General features: G+C 39.3%; 1 protein-coding gene across 2 annotated transcripts in view; it reads left to right on the top strand.

Annotated features, from left to right (window-relative positions):
* Positions 1–1,681: 1,681 nt before the first annotated feature.
* Positions 1,682–23,542, top strand: part of LOC135220575 (protein lin-54 homolog) — a 242,885-nt gene continuing 221,024 nt past the window's right edge. Inside the window, exons 1-3 of one of the 2 annotated variants that reach the window (XM_064257821.1) lie at positions 1,682–2,003; positions 7,221–7,381; positions 15,195–15,363. In XM_064257821.1, coding sequence (XP_064113891.1) covers positions 1,985–2,003; positions 7,221–7,381; positions 15,195–15,363 — 349 coding nt within the window. In that variant the 5' untranslated portion in view covers positions 1,682–1,984. The remainder of the gene's footprint in view (positions 2,004–7,220; positions 7,382–15,194; positions 15,364–23,542) is intronic. The other variant, XM_064257820.1, reaches the window with a different exon arrangement.

Below are 23,542 nucleotides of genomic sequence, written 5' to 3'. Positions count from 1 at the left end.
GCGTTGTCGTCTACTGAGCGTTCATCTCCAGGTGAGGACGCTCTTCTGTGCAAGATTTTGAAGCAGCTTCATGAAAATGCCAAAGGGTTCTCTACTGAAGATTATGAATAGATCTGGGAAATTCTGGTATCCTCCCAAAGAGCTGGAAAACCTCCTTAATTATACCCATTGCCAAATCAAAGAAAGATCTAACAGATCCATCTAGTTACTGATAGTGGAATGAGAGAGTGGAGACTGGACAGCAAAACAGAGAATGAGAAAATAGATATGAAACATAAATCTAAAGGTGGCACTTGGAGAAAATCCCATTCTTTTTTATGGAAACATGCATATATAGTATATATCCAGTGTTTGCTGTCTAATGACAGTAGTAAGTTGATAATATTTTAAAGGAAGCTTTCAGTTTGTTGTTCAATAATTATTGAAAGTAGCATGAGATGTTAATTGTCAATAATACAACATTTACAGCGTACATAGTTGATACAAATCCTAACAACTTTATGTACTAAATTTTATAATAATTCTGATATATATCGTATCAGAATAACTGAACGCTTAATAGAACAAAACTTGGCAGTAATGATTATGGTAGTACTGTAATTATCATGTAAACCATATTAGTAATTTCGTTCCTCATTCTATCTCAACACAAACTGGCACAGGTAGATATGAAGTTATCCTTATATAGCTTTTTATGAGGCAGAATGATATTAGGCTATTTAATTTCAGTAGGATATGCCATGTCACAATTTAAGAACATAAGTGAATTCTAGTTCTAGCCTAAGTCTACTATGTGGCGCCACTAGTAGCATTGTATGTGCAATATGAATATAAAGGACCTTTTATGCAATCAAAATCTGCGTTTATGTACGGTCTCCGATATGGCATCCAAAAGAAGCAAAACACTGCAATCTACACCGAAAGTTATGTTATTTTGATGAAAATGACTAAGGAATCGGGTACGACCATGCCTCTTGTTGAAATTAGTACAGAACGAACTATTAAAATGGGTCTAAATTTGTTTGAAGTCTTCCTGATCATGTTTTATAATTTCACATTATGTTACTCGCGTCACTCAGGATTGAACGTTTTGAGCTCTGGCGGTGTGGATTTTGTCGTGAGCCGTAGTCTCTATCTGTTGGCAAAGAAGAATAATAATTTCAGGCATTATTGTTCATTATTGTATATGTGTCTTAAAAGCCAGAAAATCATTGTAATATATATACATGTAAAATTTAGTGAAATAAACTTTTCGGCTTTGGCTTACTCATTTTTATTATCGAAAATGTTAAACTACATGATATTTTAGGTATCCCGACAAAACGTAAACATAAAAGTAAGAAACTATAATTCAGTTATTATTTCCCTCATTTATAAGATATCAGTAATATTTTTAGTATTTTTTTGAAATAAAAGCAACACATATTCGTAAGAATGAATTTCTACTAACATATATTTTTGTGCTCGCCAAACTTGACAGCTTTGTAACATGATTTTTCCTTAGCATCCAAAGTCCCGTGACGACAAATGAATTCAATGTGCACAAAATTTTCATGGCCTCATGCAAACAACTCCAATTATCTAATTGATGAGAATTTTATATAACCATATACTGTAGTTTATATTCTTTCCAGCATTGGGGTAATGGGAGATGGAAGGCATTCTTTAAGTTTATTACAAGGCTCAATGTTTTTGGCGGAAGTTCACGGCTTGAACAGAGATGGCGGGAGTGGAATTCATAGTGCCAAGTGTTAAATAGTATTTTCTTGGAAACGTTATTATTTTATTAGGTTACGCTAGATATCCAATTCCGTATAGTACGGAATATTACTAGTATGCAAAATCAGAGGGAAAAGACCGACAAAGATTATTGAGATACATTGCTGTCGCTGTCTTGGATATATGGCAACAGTGTATCTACGCAGGCAGGCAGCAGGGCACTATGGGCTAGTAATGGTGGGCGCGTGAGTTTGAACACCTCAAAATGCCTCACAATAATCCAGGTATGTCACTTTTCATCCATGTTTCCTTCCTTCGCACTTCTTTTCCATATTTAGTGGGCATCTTTTACTTTATAGTAGCCGTAAAAGGTCACGTATATCTCAGAAAGTAGGCAATATTGTGCCAAGGAAAATAGCCCCCCACCCTCGTAAACACGACCGAAAATAGCGATAATCAATGAAAACAAACGTCGAAAAAATCCTGTCATTTCCTTATAGAGACCTCAAAAGTTGTCAGGGTCTAGGGCAAAGGACGCCTGCATCCCTCAAACCCAACTACCACCACGAAAAGCCCGATCCACAATTGTGGCTTTGGAAAATTCCCTCAACATCGAACCAAGTTGAGGTTCTCCCAGATCTCGACTTAGGGTTTATTATCGTCTTGGCTTAAGACGAAATTAATGGGCTAAGTTGTCGGAATATGACCAGTCTTATATTCGATCTTTATTATGAGACACACTTTTAGTACATATAAGGAAGAAAATAGGGCCCCATTTAGTACCTTTTTAGGGTAGGCTATCGGGTGATGGTAACCAACCAGGCCTAACTTCTACCTACCTAGCTATACTACTTCCTAAGGTACTAGCCTACGTATACTTACTACTTACGTACCTACCTAGTTGGTATCCAATGCTCGGTTGTAACCTATATATCCTATAGCTTACTATATCTCATAGGTCGACTGTTCAAGGAAGAGAATTTAGGAAAGTACCTAGGTAGGTAGGTAGTCTTTGGCTGGTCTGGATTTAGCTGGGTAGCTGCTTCACTCAGGCAGATCAAGCAGAGGCTTCAAGTTGGCAGTGCTGAACTACCTCATCCTACTATTAGGACAGGAAAAGTCTGAAATGCATGATGCAAATGGCCCATCTCTTTTTGCTCTAGTAGCAGTAACCTCCTACTAGGTAGTTACCTTAGTAGTGCATTTGAAATGATAAGTTTAGAGAATGAAGGGAGCTGCAAGGGGAGACTGCAGGGTGAGAGGTCACAACTTATGGTGGGCAGCTTGTACTTAGAATTGACCCACAACCTTCTCCAAAGTGAGTTACCCCACCCATAACCCCACTTTCCCATCGGTCCCCCTTACCATAGGATAGAGTTCAAGGTTAAATTACAGGTTAATTACAGTCAACCGCTAAAAACTAAAGGAAAATTTTTAATGAGTAATCATGATAGTGACTATAGAAAACTGCAATTTCCAAAGAAATACCCGACGAGCCACTATTATCTAGATTAACTGCTTGCAGAACAACTGGATCAGGCCTTTCCGATGGTTACTAGTGTAATTCGGGGGGTTCAGTTGCAGGCAAAGCCTCCCGGCCAGGTTATAGAACAGCACCCTGAATGAGCTCAGGAAGGTTAGGTCTGGTTAGGCCATGGCTTGGAATTTTAGGAAATGTTAGGTTTGTTTTGGTCTTCAGAACCTAGGTATTCCTGTTGTTCTATGCGCTCCCTTAACTTATTGGCACAGGATATTGGTATGGCAGCCGTATTCCTGATTGCGATAGATATTGGTACGGCAGTGAATTTCGCTTGCATCAATTTCAGACTTCCTGCCGTACAAATAACATAGTGTAGTGGGGGTACGTCAGATTCTGTCAGTGGTGCTGTATTACGCTATTGACTTGCTGTAGGTATGGCAGTTTGCTAATCATGCAGCAGTTGCCGTACACTGTTGCTAAGAGCTATATATGTATGGCACTAGAAGATCAGCGACAGTAGTAGTAATAGTCAAACTGAATTGTTTCGCTGAACATGTTCAATTCAAAATGTCAAAGTGAAACACCATACTGTCATCATACTGTCATCAACATTTTGACAGTAAATGAAAATATAAAAAATCACAATAATACTTACATCTATTTAGATTTTGACTATATACATGAAAAATAAAACTAAACTAATCTATCTGTGTACTTCATATCCTCTTTGAATCTCCTCTGAACTGTGTAATAATACATCAGTTTTTGCCGAAAAACAGGTGTTTTCAGGTTTCAACAAGCTGAAAACAGCAATAGACATCTATGAAGAGTCAAACTTCCAGAAATTGTATATCCATAGGTCACAAATGATTGAATCGGCCCTGTAAAGAGCTTTGAGAGATTCAAAGAAGCCTTGAAGTACACAGAAATTGTGCTCTGCTGTATTCATGGTAGTAAGGAAAACTACCAAAGTCGATCCTCTGGTAAATGGCCTAATCAATCGTAAGTAATCATCCAAATCAGGTCTATACAAACAGCATGTTTCCCATATTGGACACTACTGACTGCTGCACTACCTTACTAGCTAAGCTTCAAATCTTTGAATCTCCTCTTCGGACGGTTCGGAGCTCTACTTAGTCCCATTGGTCATTGTTTTTTTCTGCTGTGGTAAGGCCTACCGAACAACAGGAACAATAGGGCAACACAATTAAAATAATGATTTCTGTAAGCCCAGTTATTTGATTTCATTAACTTTCAGACTAAATTAAAAAGGACTTTTTGGTTTTTCCAAGTTTTTTTTTCTTGCTCCTGTCAAAATGTAAAGGGTAGTTACCTTTACATAGGGATGTAGCTTGCGAATATGAGCTGGAACAGCTATGTAAACTAATTGGCAAAGTAGTAAACTACTGATAGGTAGGGCTTCCGGAAGCCCTGCCCACTTGTCAGTCTGAAGTCAACTTTGCTTCTGGCTGCTGTTGAATTCAGACATCTTTCATGACTCTCTGACTAAACTTTAGTATTCATTCCACTTTCTAGGTTGTGGACTGCTTTGCAGTTGTTTATCACAAATACAAGACTAAGGTCTTACATAAGAAAGTCCCGCCCACTCATCAATCTGCACTCCACTTTGCTTTTGATTGATGTCATGAGAAGACTGTGTTTTTCTGCCTGACTGCCATTCTCCGAATAGTGGGGGTTTGGTTCTAAGGGAGTGGTTTCCCCTTTTGCAGTCTCCTACTGCTTCGTCAGTAGAGAGCCAGTAGAGGGGAGCAAATGACTGTTACGGCTACTCTCCAGTGCCCCCCTTTTCCTCGGAGGGGGAGTTGTCCTCAGAAGGAGACACTCCTCTGGCCAAAGGGGGATTGTCTCACCTAACCCAACTTGTCTTGCAGATGTTGTGGAGCTAGAGGGGGTTAGGGAGTTATGGTCATCCGTAGGCCTCTCTGGGGAGCAGAGTGTTTCAGGATTGATCACACACTTGAAGGCCTTCCAGTAACCGTTTCCACCATGGCTGTGATGACTGCCACGGTTATGGTGTGTACTGGTTCGAGGGCCACATATACTTTGTTGATAACACTGCACTTGCCTTCGGTAGTGTGCCCACAAGTGTTACCCTTTACTTTATCATCCCTTGGTGATGCCCTTCTGAGCACCCTGCTGCCCAAGGCCAGCCTTGGCTGAAAGAAGAAGTCAAAGAAAGTGTTCATCGTCGTCAGCTTCTTCAAGTGCTGCCACCTCCTCCCCTTATACCTCTGAAGCTAGCAAACAAAGGAAGAAAGTTGCCTCATTCATCTGTAATAAGTTCTGTAGGGCCTCTTGCAGCCAGCCTTCCCCCACGGAGAAGGCTGGAGGGTTTCCCGCTAGCGGTACTCCTAGTACTGCAGCTCCTGATGCTGATTGCACTATAGTATTTCCAAAATGACCAGACTCTGGCAGGATTTATAACTACAGCAGAGAGATAAAACCATTTCTCCCATTACAGATATGAAATATCTTTTCCGTTACACAGAATTCTAAATCAGTTACGTAGGTTCATGATTGATAAAGTTTTTTTATGCAATAACAGGAAACGGAATCAGATTTTCTATCAACATGGCATCTCATTTTGGTACTGTTGCCAATATTTCAAACAGCTCCACATGTGTTTGAATCCATGGATAAGCAAGCTGCTTAAAACTGTCTCCAGGGGACACGTTTAGTGGTTGCGTATAATGTCTGGAGGCATTTCTCCTTTCTACAAATATCTTGATTTCTTAATATTGTAGGTATAGAATAAATTGGTCAGCAAGGAATTATAAAATAAAGCAAAACAGAGTAAGTTTGACGATTGAGAAAATAAAAAATCGTAGACAGGCAAATCTCTCTCCCTCACAAAATAATAGATAGGAAACAGTGACTGAATATTGCTTGAATATGATATGGCAACAAAGTTTTGGCCTGACTGAAGTGTAGAGTGACCTTGACACCGACTTACAAGTCATTCCTGGTCATCTCACAGCCATGGATGACATCAACTTAACAGCTGAAAAAAAGCAATCTTCTACAAAATAAATAGGTATTTCATTTATACAACTTCCCTTGTGGTTACATATAGCTGTCGTCTCCTGACGTCACGGCAGAATTTGAAATTCGCGGCAGCGCTAATGGTTTGACAGGTGATCCCTCTACTCCCGCCCTCTACCGGGTACCAGGAACCATTTCAGCAATATGTCAGAAGTTTCCTGCCGTCGGAACCGATAACATGGTTCCTCTGCTGGTTGGAATTTGGAATTGATCATCTTGGTTTTTCTCCTTTTGGTGATGTACCTTAAGTTTTCTGATCTTTTTGCTAGCAGTGCTAGAATTATTTTGGTTTTGAAGAATTGTTGTCCTTTTTAGGAATTTATTTTGTTTTGTCACGATGTCTGACACTGGCTCTATTCAGTATAGGGTGTGTAGTAGTGGGTGTAAGACTAGACTTCTTAAAGCTTCACTTGATCCTCATAAAGATTTATAAATTGCTTTATAATACACATTTACATTGTGCATAAATACCTGCCCCATAATTTATTTTGCCATGTAGATCATGAGAAATGGAAGGAAGTAAAAAATGTTGAAAATAAGTAATTTTGATTTAAAGAGTATTTTTATATTATACAAAAGTATTGTTGAGTGAAATTTGTACACCATAAACTTTCCAGGGGTTGATGTTGATACTAAGCTTTGTGTTTCTGACGATAACATGTAGTAATTTGGGTCTCTCCTATTAGCTCTACTTCCCCTTTCACTGACTATCATAAGATTTTTAAACATTGACTTGAAGTAAAAGTGACTTAAGCTGGTTAGAGAATGAAATTGAGTTAAGTGACAGTGCCCTGCCTTGGAAATCCCCAGGTAGATGCTCAGTTTGCCTACATATGTATACAGTGGTTTTGTACAGTACACAGAGTATAAGCAGGAATGTCAGGTAAGTTATACATGGAGAACTTTTTGTATTGTTTTTCTCTTTGCAGTTAGTTTTAGTTTTTTTTTTTTATTGCAGATAAGGAGTTGACTGATGGAAGTAATACTGTGTTTATTGATGCTACAGCTCTTGGTGAGCTGTCCACCCAGTTAACTCAGCATGACTTAGAAACATTAGTTGGTTTCAATATTCAAGCTGCTGAATTTGAGGCACTACAAGAAGATATCCCAGAGGCTCATGTAAGAATAGTTTTTATTTATCATGCCCCATTAGCTTTATTAACTGTGATGTGTTCCATTTTTAGTATACATAATAATAACAGAAATTTGCTTACTGAATATTTTATTACCTTCAGTTTCACCATGGCACATAAAAACCTCTTATGATTATGCAGTATTTCTTAGTGTCTAATTCCCTTCATGTAGGTGATTTGGGATGAATCTTACATACTGTTAAAGATAGCTTATATCTCTGCCCTGATAGGCGAGTGGGCACTCAAACAAAGGAAATGATTGATTGGCTGCCTAAATGACTATCTTTTGTATGCTCGTTCTCCAGAAAGTGTGTTTCAAATGTTTTAGCTATTGTCAGGATTCTCTCTCCTGCCATAGTATATAGGCGCTCTGGTATTCCATGTTTTTTGCTTTTACGATACTGTATGTTTATTTTTACATGATTTTATGTAACTTGACTTTGCATCTGTTTAGGTCAAAACATGTATAGTAATATGTACCTCATTGTTCATACGTAGAAGAAACTGTCGGTCAAAACAATAGGATAATCTTCTTGCGCCAGCTAGAAACCAGTTAAAAACAATCAAAGATTGTAAAGCAAGGAATCTGTGGCATCTGGCAACTCATGCGTATACGAGGTGGAAGCTGGTCACCGACCAGGCACAACCTCATGACACACTAGTCTTTCTTTGACCGCCTTGGAGAGTAATCGCTTTTGCTCTCCTCCCAAGCTGGTAGCTTTGTTTACAAATTATTTCTTTTTGTTTCAGTGTGTTTGTGTATGTGGAGGGTTTTTCGCTTCCTCGTTTGGATGTTTCAGCATCTCCTTCTTCCAGAAGTGTTCCCCCTTGCATCCGTTCTACTGCTGCTGTCTCCTTCCCTATCTTCCATCGATTTGTCATTGGAAGTATCGGGAGTTGCACAGGATGAGATTATATTTAATATAGCCCCCTCTCCCACTGGATCTATTGTCCTTCCTGAGAGGGAGGAGCTTCGCCTTCTGTTTCCTTCATTTCAGATTCCGAACTCCAATATGTCCATGAAGTTTCTTCATCCTTCTCTCGTGCGGCATAGAAAGTATTATTCCACTAATGTGATTCAGCTGATGTCCCGTCACCTTAATTCAGACGTGATCTGTCTTAAGCCTGGTTTGACCCTGGATCAGGTTAGGTCTGAAGGTACGTCATTTTCATAACAAGAGGCCTTGCTATTGAGGCTACTGCCTCTTCCATCGTTGGAAATATCGGGAGTTGCACAGGATGAAATTATGTTTAATATAGCCCCCTCTCCTGCTGGATCTATTGTCCTTCCCAAGAGGGAGGAGGCTACGCCTTCTGTTTCCTTTATTTCAGACTCTGAGCTTCAAAGGGTCCATGAAGTTTCTTCCTCCTCTCTTGCGGCATAGAAAGTACTATTCCACTAATGTGATTCAGCTGATGTCCTGTCACCTTAATTCAGACGTGATCTGTCTTCAGCCTGGTTTGACCCTGGATCAGGTTAGGTCTGAAGGTACGTCATTTTCATCGCAAGAGGCCTTGGCTATAGAGGCTACTGCCTTTCCCATCTTTCAGGCTGTGGCTGAATTTGTGGTTCACTGCGGTAGCCAGGATAGCTTCGGGTTGAGCAGAGGGAGGTTTAATTAGTTCTTCCTCCTTTGTCAGGCTATTGCAGTCTGGTGCTAAGGCCATTTCATATCAAGGCCACCTTAGTGCTACTTTGTGGGTCAACCCTCTCCTAGCCAGGAGGGATGCGGCCTTGTAGAAGGTGGCGGGGTCTGTAGATCTGGAGTCCTTGTCGGCTCTCTGTAATGGGGATCTTTTGTTGTAGCTTCTTTTCCTAAGAGCTCATTTGGAAGATGCGATCGACCGGCGGCGAGCAGATATCATGGATAGGATAGTGCATTAGGTGGTATCCAAATCGGATGCTTGTTCTTTTCCCCCCTCCTCCTCTGCAACGGCAAACAAGGTGGACCGCTCCTGTCAAGTTGTCCTGGAGTTTGACTTCTGTGAGCATTACTCTGTCTTTTTCTCCAAGTCAAGACAGCAAAAGCGTCCCTTTTAATCCTGCCCCTTCAAAGCTGAAGGAAGGGGCAGAGGGGGTCAGTTGGTAGAGTGGGCCCCTCACCCTCTCCGTTGCCACAGGTAGGGGAATGCTTGACGGGCCATTGGGCCAAATGGCAGCTGCGTGGAGAGGAGAAATGGGTAGTTGATGTTCTTCGGGTGGGGTATCTACTACCCTTAGACTTCTCTCCCCCTCATTCGGACAGACCCCTTCCCAATCCGACCTATGCTCATGGCTCCTCGAAGTACTTGGCTCTTCAGGAGGAAGTGTTGGAGAGGTTGGACAAAGGGGTAGTGGTGATCGACCTTTCCACTCTAAATGACTTTGTAAGGAGGACAAGGTTCAGATGGAGACGCCCTGGACAGTTTTGGCAATGATAAGAGAACAACTTCTTGCTGTCAATAGAATTAAGGATGCCCATTTTCAGATTCCAATCCATCCTTCATCCAGGAAGTTCCTTCGCTTCAGTCTGGGAGAGCAAGTCTTCCAGTTCAAGGTCCTTTGCTTCGGATTGATTACAGCCCCTCAGGTGTTCACAAGGGTCTTTGCCCTAGTCTCGACGTGGGCTCGTGCTCGAGGGATTCGCCTGTTGAGATACCTCGACAACTGCTGGTCTTGGCAAGCTCCAGGGAGAAACTACTTCAAGACAGGGATCACCTTCTTCAGCTTTGTCGGGAGCTGGGCATAGTAGTAAACCTGGAGAAGTCCAATCTGGTTCCCAGCCAGAGAGCTCTCTACCTGGGTATGGATATAGATACAGCAGCATCGAGGGATTTTCCGTCAGACCAGAGGTTGAAGTTCCGGTTGTTGGCACGATTATTCCTGTCACAGTCCGAACAGCCAGCTCACCAGTGGTAGGTCCTTCTGGGGATTTTGTCTTCTCCAGAGAAGCTGGTCCCTCAAGGTTGTCTTCACCTTTGGTCTCTGCAGTGGAGACTGAAGACTTCTAATCTCCGGCGGGGTATTCCCCTCTCCAGAGTTCCTGTATCAGAAGAGGTGAGGAAAGATCTTCCTTGGTGGTTTGATGACCAAAATCTCATGGTGAGAATCCCTCTATGTTCACCCCCTCCAGACTGTCTCCTGTTTTCATATGCTTCCATTGACGGTTGGAATGTGGAGGAGAAGCTGTTTCACGTCAACATTTTGGAGTTGAAAAACAACTTTCTTTGGTCTGCTTGAGTTCCGGTAGAAGGTCGTTCAAATGTAAACAAACGGGGTTCTGATGTCTTGCCAGCTCCATTTAATGACAGTCAAGTTGCATCAGTGGGGGATCAACAACTCATTGGAGCTGTCTGCTAGTTGCATTCAGGGCCAGAGGAATGTGGTGGCCAACAAGCTGAGTGGTCGGAACTAAATCCAGGGCACAGAGTGGTCGCTGCATCAGGACGTGGTGGACAGGCTTTTTCATGCCTGGGTAAGGCCTATGCTAAACCTCTTCGCCACTCACTTTTAGACAGGAAGCTGGAGGTTTACTATTCAGTGGTCCCGGATCCTCTTGCTCTAAGCAGAGGATGCTTACAGCATCCTTGGGACAGTCCCTCTGTTTTGCCTGATCTGTCAAGTTCTGAACAGAGAAGTGAGTTCTCAAAATCTCAGGATGACCTTAGTGGCACCTGTGTGTCCTCAACCAGAGTGGTTCCTGGACCTTCTGTCTCTTCTGTCAGGTTCCAAGAGAAATTCCTCCATGGCACAGCACCTTTGCCAACCTCATGCAGAAAGGTTTCACCAGTCAGTAGAGTCCCTGTCTCTTCACGGCTGGAGACTTATCAAGTATCTCCTCTGAGTGAGGTTTTTCTCAATAGGCTGCATGATGGATGTCCAGCTATCTCAGGAAATCTTCATCAGCAGTTTACCAGGGGAAGTGGGCAGTCTACTGTGATTGGTGTCGTAGACAGGGTTTTTCTCCACTTGCTTCTGTTCAGCCGATAACAGATTTTCTCATCTTCCTCAAGATTTGAACAGTCTTTCTGTTTCAGCTATCAGAAGCTACAGAGGGGCCTTGGACTTGGTGTTGCGCTTGAAAGATGTGCTTATATCTTCATCCTAGGAAGTCTCCTTGTTGTTCAGGAGTTTTGAACAGTCCTGTTCTCCAGGGCAGCTCTAGCCTTGTGCGTGGGATCTTTCTCTAGTCCTAAGAAGTCTCACTCGAGCTCCATTTGAGATATGACTCTAAAGACAGTTTTCCTGTTGGCTGTGGCTTTTTTTTTGAAGAGTTGGGGAGCTTCATGGCCTAAGTTATGATGTTAAACACACCGCTTCTGTTCTCGCTCTTTAGTTTTTGCTCCTATGCAGTTGCGTACTCATACATGGGACTCACCTGTGCCTTGTTCTCCTAAGGACGCTAAGCGCCAGAAGCCCTGTGCTAGTCACCGTCACCTATGCACCTGCCTCATCGTGAGGCTCCCACACCTGAGAGCCCAGTCCCAGGTGCACTCCCATCACTAGCTTGCAGGCATGCAACCACCTCTCACTCCCATGCTTCCTGCTCTTGTTCCTGCGCTTCCTGTTCCCGCTCCTGTTCATGTACCTGTGACTGCTATGGGCTTGCAACACTCGTTGCATTCTTCTTCTGGACACTCCTCTCATCAGCAACAACAAGCTCCTGCTTCATAATTGGACAACCCCTTTCTCGCTCCATTCAGGGGTCAACTTACAGAGATCCTCAATTATATCAGGAAAGCTCCTCCTGCAGGAGATACCATCGAGACTGCTACTGACCTATCTCCGGTTTCATCAGAAGACGAAGAGGGTGCAGAACGAGACTGCACAACCTAGGGCATACACGTCTCTTCATTGTTCCTTATGTCGAAGACTCGGCACAATTTTTTCTCTTCCCAAGATGGTACTTTCTATCTCGTCTAAGAAACCCATGAAGGTTGTCACAGAGTGGCTCTCAATGATGAGAGAGCAAGGGAAGGGTACATTTGCACATCCTCCCTCGCATTTGATCAAGAGAACCTATGGGCCTTTCCTCTACCGAATAAACCCCCTCCCTCAGAGTCGCTGCCTCCTCCCAAGGGACATCTCTAGTTTCTTCAACTCGTCTCATCACAGAGGCTTCACTCTGGCCAAGATTTTCTTCTGTTCTGCAGAATTGAACAACTTCATGAAGAAACTTTTTAACGTGTTTGAGGCATTCAGTTTCCTGGACTGGACAGTGGGAGCCCTCACTAAGAAGATTGAAAACGCCAAAGGATTAGATGACGCCATTACTGCAGACCTTTTCACTGTGGTTTCGTGTGCTGATAGAATCGTTCGAGACGGCTCTTTGGAACTTGCGTCTCTTTGGTGTTTATTCGCTTCACCAGGGGTTATGTCATTGCAGAAATCTGCCTAGTTTTTCTTGCCTCTGGACCATTTTCATCTCTCCTCAGGCAATGGTAGAGCAGATTGCTTTGGACCTGCAGAAGAATTCTCATTATCTTCTGATGCAGTCATCACATCGCCCCAAGACTTCTTTGACGGTACCCTTTCGTCAGAAGTTCATCTCTGCTTCAGTAGCGCCCCTTTAGTGGGAAGAGAGCCCAGTCTAAGCCCAGGCCCTGCTGCAACCTGTGCTTTCAATCAAAGTCCCTCAAGAAGCACGCCTCCTCCAAGTCCCAACCTAAGACGTGAGCCAGAAGTCCTTCATGGCCCAGTGGGAGCCAGACTTCTCTCGTTCTGGGAGAAGTGGCATAGCATAGGAGCAAAAGCATGGATTGTCAGGGTATTAAAGAAGGGCTATTGCATCCCGTTTATAGAGATGGCATACTCAAGAGGCTCAGAGAGGCATGTGGCTCTTTTGAAGGAAGTATCTACCCCTTCTGAAGAATGCAATAGAAGAAGTAGATGTCCACTTCCAAGGCTTCTACAATCACCTATTCAAAGTTCTCAAGGCATCAGGGGGCTGGAGACTGGTACTAGACGAAAGTGCCCTCAGTCGCTTTGTAGAAAAGACCAAGTTGAAGATGGAGACGAGCCAGTCAGTCATGGCTTCCATTCATACGGGCGACTGGATGATCAAGCTTGATGTGCAGGATGCATATTTTCACATCCCTGTTCATCCAATGTCCAGGAAAGTACATTAGGTTTGTTTTCTAAGGGCAGATCTTTCAGTTTCAGTCCTTAAGCTTCAGCCTCTCCACGGCTCCTCAAGTATTCTCTCGACTCCTCTCTCTCTTGCCAAATGGCTTCATCTATTAGGCATCAACATCAGTCTTTATCTAGGCGACTGGCTTCTTCGTTCCCCATTGAAGGAAAAGTGTGTGAAGGACCTTCAGACAATGCTCCAACTCAAGAATTATGCATCCTCCTAAATCTCCAGAAGTCCCAGTTGGTTCTAACTCAGGAGGTTCTTTATTTGGGGATGATTCTCAAATCTTGGACTTCTCAGTCTTTTCCTTCCCCCAAGAGAGTTGCAAATTGCATTCAGACAGTCAACAGCTTCCTCTCTTTCTTGATGTGTTTGGCCCTTCAGTGGATGAGTATAGGAATGCTTTCTTCAGTCAAGACCTTCGTTCCATTGGGCAGGTGCACATGAAAAATCTCTGATTTTCCTCAAAGCCAACTGGGACAGGGAGACTTAATTGGATTCTATTTTCTTTCCTATCACTCGCGATAAAGTTGGATCTGCGGTGGTAGCTTCCAGACAAGATTTTCATTGGGAAGATCCCTTCTTCATCCTAACCCCAATATGGACTTCTACTCGGATATCTCGGATCTAGGCTGGAGACCCCTTCTAAGGAATAAGAGGTTTCTGGAACATGGTCTCCAGAAGAAACAAATCTCCACATCAATATCAAGGAATTGAATGCCATTCATCTGGACCTACTTCATTTCTCTTCATCTTTGCGTAACAAGACGGTGGGTTGTGCATGCAGACAACACCACAGTCTTGTTGTATATCAAGAAACGGGTACGCACTCCTTTTCCGCCATCATACGGCAAAAGAACTGCCTTTATGGGCCCATCAGAATTGAGTGATACGCGTCAGAGCAAATTAAATGTTGTGGCAGATGAGCTGAGCCATCGGAGACAAGACCTTCCTACCAAATGGACCCTGGACGACAGGAGATTGTGGGGCATGCCCCTCGTAGATTTGTTTGTAATATCAGGGAACAACCGTCTTCCTCTTTTCTGCTCTCCAGCCCTGGATCCTCTGGCTTGGACGACGGACGCTATGCTGTTAGACTGGTTGGGTTTGGACCTCTATGCCTTCCCTCCCTTCAGATTGGTCAGGTTAGTCCTAAACAAGTTTGCATCTCACAGCAAGGTTTCAATGACTCATCGCTCCATTCTGGCCCATGAAGGAATGGTTCCCAGACCTTCTTCATCTTCTGGTAGACTTCCCGTGGCTGCTTCCCCAAAGACCATGGCTACTCAGACAACCACATTTCAGGAGATACCACTAAGAGTTGTCCACTCTCACTCTGACAGGCTTCAAACTGTCAGGAAACTTATCAGAGTGAAAGGATTTTCAAGAGCAGCTTTTGAGGCTATTGCAAAGTAAAAATTACTTTTAAAATTTTATGTATTCATTCATTCTCAAGCTGAAAGCTGCTTCAGCCAGCAATCTCCAATCTTTTTAAGGGTTACCATTGTTTCACAGTGGAACTGCAGTCTAACATATTGTAGTATATTATGAAAAAATGTCCAAAAACAAGAATCAAAGGTAAAACTTTTAAAAAATCAGAAAATTTAGTGCAAACTTCAAAGTTGAGGAAAATTTATTAACATTTCTCTGGAGAGTCATTTGAAGTGATTTTTTTGTTTGTTGCAGGTCGTAGATTCAAGTGGTGTATTGATATCAGATGGCGTCACCGTTGGTAACATTGTGGAGGTTGCTGGTGCTGGTGGAGGCATTGTTGATGAAACACAGCATCTGGAGGCTCACACTCATGACCAGCCCATGGAGGTTGATTCTCTTGCAGACCAAGCACAAGTTATTGGTTAGTTTTTAAAATTTTATTGGAGCTTTTGTGTTTTTTAAGCTGATCTGGCCAGTATATTTTTATTTTTACAGTAATCTCTTTATTATCTGGAACTTGACATTACCAAGCGTGCCTGGACCAGGGAGCAAAACCCCAAAGATGTATATCGTATATAGTACTTTGTTATGCCTGACTCACGTATTGTGCAACCTCCAAATTTTCACCCTTAAAAAATTAATTTATCTATATCTTGTTTATTATGCGAGTTCCATTTTTTGAGAGACCAAATTACAGTAGACTAACCTGTTTTCCTCCATCTCTTTATCTATCCCATCTCCTAGTTAAATAAGTTGAAATATAAAAGAGTGATAAAAGTATCATTAGTAATGCAATGCATACTCGTTGCGTAAACATATACACATAAACAGTGAACAAGAAGCAGCTTGAACGTTGCTATGAACAACTATAAATTGAACATTGCTATGAACAACCAAATTGGATAACAACAGCAGTTTTGCCTGCATTTCAACCATCATACAGTAGTAAATAATTACAGTAGGGCCTCGATAATTGCGGGGGATAGGGCCCAGAACCCCCCGATGTTATCCTGGTACCCCCCCCCCCCCCTGTAAAAATTGCTTTAAACTGCATACTTTAATAATTAACCCCACCAAGACCACTATTCCAATGTTTATAACTGCCTACTTTAGTTCAAGCCCCAAATATGTCTTCAACTATCACCTTAGACTAAATTCAAGACAGTTTCAAAGTTATATTACATTAGCCTTAAAAATATATGGAGTATACATACTACTGTACATATGTAGCCTACTAGCCTATGGATTACAGTTAGAAGCCTACATACGCATGTGCCATTACGTACTCATGTGGGGCTCCTTTGTTTTTTTTTTTGTTTTTTTTGTTTTTTTTTTTTTAGAAGAAAAGAGAGGGAGAGAGGTAAAAGAAATATCAAAATTATGTAAATCATATGGGTAATCAACAATCTATGATAAAGATGGCTACGATTTTGCAGTGCAATCGGAAGAATAATAAAGATAATGTTACCAGCAGCATGCAGTAAAACATCTCTTCCCCTCCCTCTTCACAACACTTTAATATATTACGCATAATAACCTTCATCTGACGTTTAGGCTTCTTTCCCATAGGTGCAAAAGAATCAGTACTTTTGGATGCCACATAATTAACTCATTTATGGGTACAATTTAAAGAACGCGGCAAACACCACTTCAGTAACATAAAACAAAACGGCTCCCTTGTTTACTTTATGCCTTTTTTGTTTGTGTGTGTGTTTAAGTTATATGTCTATAATGTCACAAATCTTTTATAAATTTTCCTATCTTCAATTTCCCCTTAATCAGATCAGCAAACAAAAGTATATTACCTAACCATTCCTTTCTATTTTCATGATTTGGCTGCTGCACCAAACTAAAAGTACATAGTATATCTATTTTGTGAATGAACCTATTTATGATAAAAAAAACATGATTTACTGTAATGATTACAGCACCCAACTATAATATTAATGTATAAACAGCAAAATACAGCAATGAAAATTATTTTTGTCTTTTGTTTACGTTTAGAACCAGCTGATGGGACGTTTATTACCGAAAGAATTATTTTGGAAAACAATTTAGTTGCTAAAAGAAACTAATTTATTAATGGAATTATTATTATTTTTAACTTTGTAAATAATGGTTTATGATATGATACAGTAATTTCATATTTCATTTTGAGAGAGAGAGAGAGAGAGAGAGAGAGAGAGAGAGAGAGAGAGAGAGAGAGAGAGAGAGAGAGAGAGAGAGAGATAGCAACTTGAATAGCTTGAGAGAGCAGCTTAGGACGAGAGTAACTGTTGACTAGTTTGAGAGAGCAGCTTAGAACGAGAGTAACTGTTGACTAGCTTAGCTCGAGAATAACAATGAAATTTGTATTTTAAATATTTTTCTGGTGATAGAAATGAAACATTGATAGTGATAAGATATTCTCTTGTATACTGTTATAATATGTGATAATCATTGAGTCAACTATAAAAGTTGTATTGAAGCACAGTTTCGTAAATCACTGAAAGAATGAAAATATGGCAACACATTTACCTACAAATGGCGGGGACCATCTTGTTCTTTTATCATGATAATAATAGATCAGTATTATAGTTTTTTTTCTGTAAGTGATGAGAGAGAGAGAGAGATTTTGCTATTTACATTCATAGTATTTGAAAATTTGTAAATAAGTTTATCCTAAAAATGCATTTAGTCATGAAAAGAAGATGAAAACACTGTATGATAAAATTCGCGATTTCGTTAATTTTCTGGGATATACGTAGTAATTGGGCTTCACAAAAAAGTAAGTAAAGTGATTTATGACAGAGTTTAGAGGATACTTGTGTAAAAATACATCGGTAGTTTGTAGAACGGTGTAACCACTATCACATTGTGTAAAAATAGTATGTACGAACGAGACTGCAGGTTTGGTGACGTCACGGTTTTGGTGACGTCATGGTCATACGTATTTTTTGGTGAATGAATATACATTTACGATCAAAAATAGTTACTGTACTGCTTACAGTACCATACTGTAATATTAATGTAATCACATCAAAATAAAGTAATCAGTGTACTATACTGTAAACTTGTAAAGTGTATTTTTGTCTTTTGAAAAATGTATTCCCAAGGAATTATTCCTTGAAGAGGCTTTTTATTGTGAAGATATGCCAATAATATATAAGATATGCATTTTATCATGAATTTATGACAATAATACATAAGGTAAAAATGGTTTTATTACTTTACTCTTCGATCGCAAACAACAATACGATAATCTATGACAATTATCGTTTGTATGACTGCAGTTTTCAGAGAAGTTGATTACGTTATACCAAAACAATAATGAAGTTCGAATTGAAAATTAATGTTCTAAATGTTATTATGTACTACTGTAATTACACTACTACTATTAACATTTCTAAAAGGTTAAGAATGACAAAAGGTTGCTCTGAAGTGTAACTCAGTGTTTACATTTCTGCTGGCCACTCAACTACAAGTTGATGTCAATGATGTGGAATTATTCCATGAATAGGCTATATATTATGAGGATATGCCAATAATATATAAGGTGAGAATGGTTTTATTACTTTTATTGTCAGTTAATATCATAATGTGAATCTGTTTATGCATTTGCTGGTTATCGGAACAGGATGAGGCTTAGCCTACCACGGACAAGCCTGCGATGCTGCGATTCATACCAGTGATATAGACTGAGAAGTGGTCCAAGGAAAAACCCGTGATTAACTGAATCCGTGATTGCTGATCCGCGACTAAGCGAGACCCCACTGTACCATAGTTGTGTTACAAATGATGTTATGTAGAAGAGGACTGATATATTTTTTCACACTATATGTACCCTTATTGACTATGGAGAAAAGATCTGCAAGGAAATATACTGTTAAATTTAAATTGCAAGTTGTCGCTGAAGCTGAGAAAACAATATTCAAGCTGCTAATGACTTAAATTATCGTGCAATGGCAATATGGATGAAACTCCCATAAACTTTGATATGCCATTAAACTCAGCTGTAAATAAAATTGGGGATAAAAGTATTTTAATCAAAATTACAGGGCACGAAATAACACGCTTTTCTGTTGTTTTCATGCCAGAAAAAGATAAATATGTAAAGCTTCTATCATGAAATCAAGTTAGATAGTCAACGGAATCTGTTGATTTAAAAAAAAAAAAAAAATGCTTCCCAGTGCCATCTATTAACAAAAATATAACTAAATTTAGTTCACAACGAGATGTATTCAAAGTCACAATTTGACTTAAAAACACTTTGTTTAATGAAAAATAACCTTGTTATATATAAACAGTATCTAGAGAGTCATTACGCTAACTAAAAGCAAGAAAATCACTCTAAATTGAGTTAAATATGTCGAAGTAAACTTTCATCATAATTGCCCTCAGCTGATTTCCATACCGAAACATTGATCGCTATGCTTGTATTTTATACATGGAGTCCCCGGTTAAAGGCAATCCTGTTTTTTGGTGCTTGTCTAGCACCATAAAATCAGCGATTTATGGTGCCATAACACACCGATTTTCAGTTATCAGAGGTGCCATTAACTGGTTATCAGCACCATAAATCACTGAGTTTCAGTTAATGGCAGTTGTCTTTAAAAGATCCATGGAAAAGATGCTTATTCATTATGTGTGTATTTTACACGTATGTAATACAATACTAATACTATGTGAATATTACATATGCAATATATAATCTTGTGTATGATGCGACCCCCTGAAAATTATCTTCAAATTTGTCTTCAAAAGTCACATGATACAAGAATATGTATGGTATATAAATTTTAAAAGATGTTGGAAAACACTCTGATGGTTAACAATAGTACTGCACAACTTCAGGAAAATCTTGGTAACATTGCTAACACTCATAAACAGATGAGAAAGTGTTTTTGGAGGAGTTTCCAATGTGGGGGGATCGGTTGAATGGCTGGGAGCAGGGGAGAGGAGGAGCAGTAAGTCTGTGTAGATGAACTAACTCAGAGAAGGGGTTATTTTGGAAGATGGATGGAGCTGGGGAGCAGCCTCCCTGGCTGGGACTGGGAGTGGGAGGGATGTAGTGTTGGAGGGGTGAAGAGGGCTAGTATACTTGCACGGTTTCCTGTTTTTATGTTTATGGTAATTAATATTAAAGGCTATGCACAGTATTGTACTACACCTTGTAATGAAACACATCAACCACAAAGATGATATAGAGCAGGGGTGGGCAAACTTTTTAGTGCAAGGGCCACATTAAAAAATTCACAATTTATAGGGCTGCATAGTATATTAACCCTTAAATGCCTTTTAGACGTATTAAATGTGGACAAAAATTGTATATTGGGTGCTTAACCCTTAAACGCCGACTGGACGTATTTTACGTCGACATTTTCTGTCTCTCGGGTGCCGACTGGACGTATTTTACGTCGACATACAAAAGTTTTTTTAAAAATTCGCAGAAAAATACTTTTAGGCCTACCAGCCGAAAACTCTTGAATCACGCGCCTTGGGGGATGCTGGGAGTTCACGGATCAAGGTGTTGTTTTGTTTACAATCGTTACGCAGGCGCGCAAGCGCGAATTTCTTTCTTGCCGCTCTAAAAAGTATCTGTGACACATCTCGGAAATACTTTGACATAATTTTTGTACCATCTTAAATTAGCCGTTACATGGAGTATTATACTATATGAAAATGTGCACATTTTTATGCAGAATACAACAAAAAAATATTCATGATTGTAGCTTTTATCAATTTTGAAATATTTTCATATAAATAACGATGTGCCAAAATTTCAACCTTCGGTCAACTTTGACTCTACCGAAATGGACGAAAAACGCAATTGTAAGCTAAAACTCTTATATTTTAATAATATTCAATCATTTACCTTAATTTTGCAACTAATTGGAAATCTCTAGCACAATATTTCGATTTATGGTGAATTTATGAAAAAACTTTTTCCTTACGTCCGCGCGGTAACTCTTCCGAAAAAAATCGTACATGCGATTGTGGTAATGTTTGCACCATTTTAAATTAGCCGTTACATAGAGTTTTATATATGAAAATGTGCGCAATTTCATGCACAATACATCTAAAAACAACCCATGCTTGTAGCTTTTATCAATTTTGAAATATTTTCATATAAAAAATGATAAGTGACAAATTTTCAACCTTCGGTCAACTTTGACTCTACCGAAATGGTTGAAAAACGCAATTTTAAGCTAAAACGCTTATATTCTAGTAATAATTCAAGCATTTAACTTCATTTTGCAACAAATTGGAAGTATCTAGCACAATATTTTGATTTATGGTGAATTTATGAAAAAAATAACATTTTCTTTACGTCCGCGCGGTAACTCTTCCGAAAAAATCATACGTGCGATTGTGGTAATGTTTGCACCATTTTAAATTAACCGTTACATAAAGTTTTATATATGAAAATGTGCGCAATTTCTTGTAGAATACAACAAAAAATAATTGAAGGTTGTAGCTTTTCTCTTTTTTGAAATATTTGCATATAAATCAGGATAAATAGAAAAAAAAACCACGTTCGGTCAACTTTGACTCTACCGAAATGGTCGAAAAACGCAATTGTAAGCTAAAACTCTTACAGTCTAGTAATATTCAGTCATTTATCTTCATCTTGAAACAAATTCGAAGTCTCTAGCACAATATTTAGATTTATGGTGAATTAAAAAAAAAAAAAACTTTCCTTCCCTCCGCGCGCGGATTCTCCGCCACAAATCTCCGAAATGCATACGTCCCATTCTTGGAATATTTGCTCCGTTTCATATTAGGCATTTCATAGAGTTTTATATATGAAAATGTGTGCAATTTCATGTAGAATAAAACGAAAAATATTTGAAAGTTGTAGCTTTTCTTATTTCTGAAATAATTGCATATAAAAAAAATATATAAAAAAATTAGACATTCGGTCAACTTTTACTCGTCAGATATGGTCGAAAACTGCATTTGTAAGCTAATATTCTTACAGTATAGTAATATTCAATCATTTGTCTTCATTTTGAAAGAAATTGGAAGTCTCTAGGACAATATTTAGATTTATGGTGAATTTTTGAAAAAAATATTTGTTTACGTCCGCGCGTTATGAATTCATGCATTATTTTGTGATAATATTTTCTCTGTGTTGCTTTTATTGTTTTACAATGTGTTATATACCAAAATGATCGCAATTTAGTGTACATTACAACGAAAAAAAGGTAACTTGTTACCTTTAACCATTTCGCGCACAGCACGTTTTGAATACAATTATATATGAAATTTGTTTTTTGCGCTATCATATATCGCATTATTTATATATGATAATGTAATCAATTTTTTTCTGATTTGGTTGCTCATTTGATGGTTGCATACTAAACTTCAGTCAATGACAAAAAAAAAAAAGGAGCCAAAAATGCTGTGATTTTTTGAAAAAAATATTGTTTCTGCTTCCGCGCTCACTCTGAAACACCTCCAGCACACGGGAGACATTTTTTTTTTACCGCTTCGGCGTTTAAGGGTTAATTGACGTATGATACGTCGACTCAACAAATTTTTTTTGTTTTAAATTCACGGAAAAATAGTTATAGCCCTACTTGGTGAAAACTTTTGAATCACGCACCTTGAGGGATGATGGGAGTTCACGGATCAAGCTGTTGTTCTTTTTACAAGCGTTACCCAGGCGCGCATGCACGAATTTATTTCTTCTCGCACTAAAAAGCGTCAGCGACACATCTCAGAAATTATTTCGTCACTTTGATGTCATTTTTGCACCATTTTATATTAGCCGTTACGTAGAGTTTTATATATGGAAATGTGCACAATTTCATGTAGAATACAACAAAAAAGAACCCATGGTTGTAGCTTTTATCAGTTTGAAATATTTTCATATAAGTAAAGATAAGTGCCAAAATTTCAACCTTCGGTCAACTTTGACTTGATCGAAATGGTCAAAAAACGCAATTGTAAGTTAAAACTTTTACTTTTTAGTAATATTCAATAATTTACCTTTATTTTGCAACAAATTGGAAGTCTCTAGGGCAATAGTATTTCGATTTATGGTGAATTTTTGAAAAAAACATTTTCCTTACATCCGAGCAGTAACTCTGCTGAAAAAAAATCAGAAATTCTTTCGTCTGATGGTCCTAATGTATGCACCGTTTTATAATAGCCGTTACATAAAGTTTTATATATGAAAATGTGCGCAATTTTATGTAGAATACAACAAAAAACAACCCATGGTTGTATGTAGCTTTTTATCAATTTTGAAATATTTTCATATAAATAATGATGTGCCAAAATTTCAACCTTCGGTCAACTTTGACTCGACTGAAATGGTCGAAAAATGCAATTGTAAGCTAAAACTCTTACATTCTAGTAATATTCAATCATTTACCTTCATTTTGTAACAAATTGGAAGTCTCTAGCACAATATTTCAATTTATGGTGAATTTTTGAAGAAAAAACTTTTTCCTTACATCCACGAGGTAACTCCTCCGAAAAAGTCAGAAATTCTTTCGTCAGTTTGTCGTAATGTTTGCACCATTTAATATTAGCCATTACATAAAGTATTATACATGAAAATGTGCGCAATTTCATGTAGAATAAAAAAAAAATAACTCATGGTTGTAGCT

Source organism: Macrobrachium nipponense, chromosome 2, assembly GCF_015104395.2.
Source record: "Macrobrachium nipponense isolate FS-2020 chromosome 2, ASM1510439v2, whole genome shotgun sequence".
Classification (NCBI taxonomy): Eukaryota; Metazoa; Arthropoda; class Malacostraca; order Decapoda; family Palaemonidae; genus Macrobrachium; species Macrobrachium nipponense.
The sequence above is the reverse complement of the archived record's forward strand: the minus strand, read 5'-3'. Positions and strand labels throughout refer to the sequence as shown.